General features: G+C 57.4%; 1 protein-coding gene across 1 annotated transcript in view; it reads right to left on the minus strand.

The window, feature by feature from the left end:
* The window catches only part of ETV4 (ETS variant 4), an 18,537-nt gene extending 16,327 nt beyond the window's left edge, over positions 1 to 2,210 (minus strand). Inside the window, exons 1-2 of the mRNA XM_021712466.1 lie at positions 2,039 to 2,210; positions 1,772 to 1,819 (exon numbers count right to left, since the gene is read on the minus strand). Coding sequence (XP_021568141.1) covers positions 1,772 to 1,819; positions 2,039 to 2,096 — 106 coding nt within the window. The 5' untranslated portion in view covers positions 2,097 to 2,210. The remainder of the gene's footprint in view (positions 1 to 1,771; positions 1,820 to 2,038) is intronic.
* Between the last annotated feature and the right edge of the window lie 6 nt (positions 2,211 to 2,216).

Below are 2,216 nucleotides of genomic sequence, written 5' to 3' on the forward strand. Positions count from 1 at the left end.
AATCCCCACCCCCACCTCCCCACCCACTGGATTTAAATGTACAGGGACTCCCAAGGCAGCAGCATGTCACACACACACACACACACACGCGCGTACACGCACACACACTCACTGTCACACTGACACAGACAGACACATGTACCATCTCCAGACCCACAGCTGAGGGGTGGGGCTTCCAAGGTTGAGAGAAGAGAACATCCTCCTTCCCCTCCCACCTCAAACCCAGGCACAAACAGACCAGCTGTGGTGAAAATGCCAACTCCTTCTCCTGCCCCTAGCTCTCGGCCCAGCTCGCAGCCCCGGGAGCTGGCCACTGCAGGAACCCTCGGCTGACAGAGGGGGAAAAGAGCCTAGTGAGCCACAGAGAAATCAGGCGCTGCAAAGGAAGTCTTGAGAGACCGTGCAAACTGACACCCCTGCCTCTCCAGCCCGGCTCCAGAATCTTGGGGGGGAGGAGATGGGTGGGCAGCAGGGCAGAGCTCGGCCTGGGAACCGGCGCTGGGCACGCGAGCACACAGGACTCGCAGGGCCGGGGAAGATGCACACCACACTTCCCCCAAGGGCCTCCAGATCCCTCCAGCATCCACACAGCCATGCAGCCGTCAGTTCCAGTTCCACAGCATGTCTCGAGTGCTTGCTCTACGCTAAATAGCCATTCTGTCAACAGATGTATTTTTAGATGACCACAGTGGGCAAGACAGACCTAGTCTCACTCCAAGGATTTAGTTGGGGGTCTTTCCGTCTACCCCAGGCTTCTCTAGAGGGTTCCAGAGGAGTTGGATCTGAGCTTTAAAAACAAAAAAACTGCCAACGAAAGATACCAGGTTGGAGAAATGGGGCGCTCCCAAGGAGCCAATCTCAAAAAGGGGTTGTTCCTCGTGTTTTTGGCTTCTTGGTTTTCAATAATGTTAAAATAAAGGGACCCTAAGATGGGGACAGCTAAACCTTCCCTCTCAGAGGCCGCCTGAGCCCCCATTGTGCCTTCCACTGCAGCCCCGCCAGCGACACCCTCAGGCCCCACCAAACACACCAGCGAATCCAACCAGGAGACCCCCCAGAACACACCTCCCAACCCAGCCCCGGCCGCATCCCAGCCAGCTCCCCAGCCAGCTCGTAGGAAAAGCCCCAGCACACAGGAAGGGGAGAATCTGCCAGGGGGTGGAGGTATTCAGGCGCGAGAGAGGGAGGAACAGTTGCCATTAGAATTACAATCAAGGCTATTTGGGAGGAAGCTCTGAGCCCTCAGTGCCCAAGGACTGCAGAAAAGAATTATTTAAACTTTTGTTGTTCTTTCGGCTTGGACAGTAAATTGCTTGGCGCTGGGGGCTGGAAAGGAATGAAACCTAGGGGATAAAAGTCAGTGTTTTGGCCAGTCCTGAGGATCAGTAACAAATTAATCTCCTCCTCTTCATCCACCGGTTCCTCACCCCCCCAACACCCCAACACACACCTTAGTCTGGTGGCTCCTGCAAAACAAACTTTGCAAATGAAAATTTCAGCCAGGAAAACGGGCCCGGGGCCAAGTTCCATTCAAATAAGCAAATACCCCACACAATGGTCTGATTCATCCCCAGGCCTAGTTACACAAGCCAAGCTCAGGGCAGAGAAAATAAATATCAATGTAAGTGTCCACGCTGGGCTCTGGGGAGAACTGAGTGGCCAGGGACGCGGGGAGGGGGCCTTGGAAGACTCCTTGAGGCGGGGAAGGGGAGAGAGGAAGTGGGAGTCCTCCCCTGCCCCCAGTAACAGAAAAGGTAGCAAGACCACTCACCTTCAGCCAGCCACGTCTCCTGGAAGTGACTTAGATCCTGGAAGAGATCTGAGGAGTGAATAATAGAATCGGAGGTGAGGCGGAGGGGATAGTAAGAGAGGGACCCCTAGCAAGCCTTGGGGACAGCCCCTTGGGAGCGGGGGCCGAGAGGAGTGACCCCGAGTCCTTTGGAGGGCGAGCCCTTTTTGGGAAACGGGCAGGGTTCCGGGGTCCGCCCTCGGGGTGTGTATGGCGGGGGGGGTCTCGGCTGGCGCCTCGGCTCTTTACCTTCGGAGTCGGGGGGCGGCAGGGAGCCCGGGTCCATGAGCTTCCCCTGCGGGACCATCAGCGCTTCGCGCAAGCTCCCATTTCCGGGCGACTTCTGCGAGAAGGGGGAGAACGCCCACGGGTCACCCTGGGCGCGGAGTCCGGGGCCGGGGCTGAGGTCCCGGGGTGTCTCCGGGGC

The sequence above is a fragment of the Carlito syrichta genome, unplaced genomic scaffold (assembly GCF_000164805.1).
Source record: "Carlito syrichta isolate Samal-C Ts95f unplaced genomic scaffold, Tarsius_syrichta-2.0.1 Scaffold303290, whole genome shotgun sequence".
In the NCBI taxonomy this organism is placed as follows: Eukaryota; Metazoa; Chordata; class Mammalia; order Primates; family Tarsiidae; genus Carlito; species Carlito syrichta.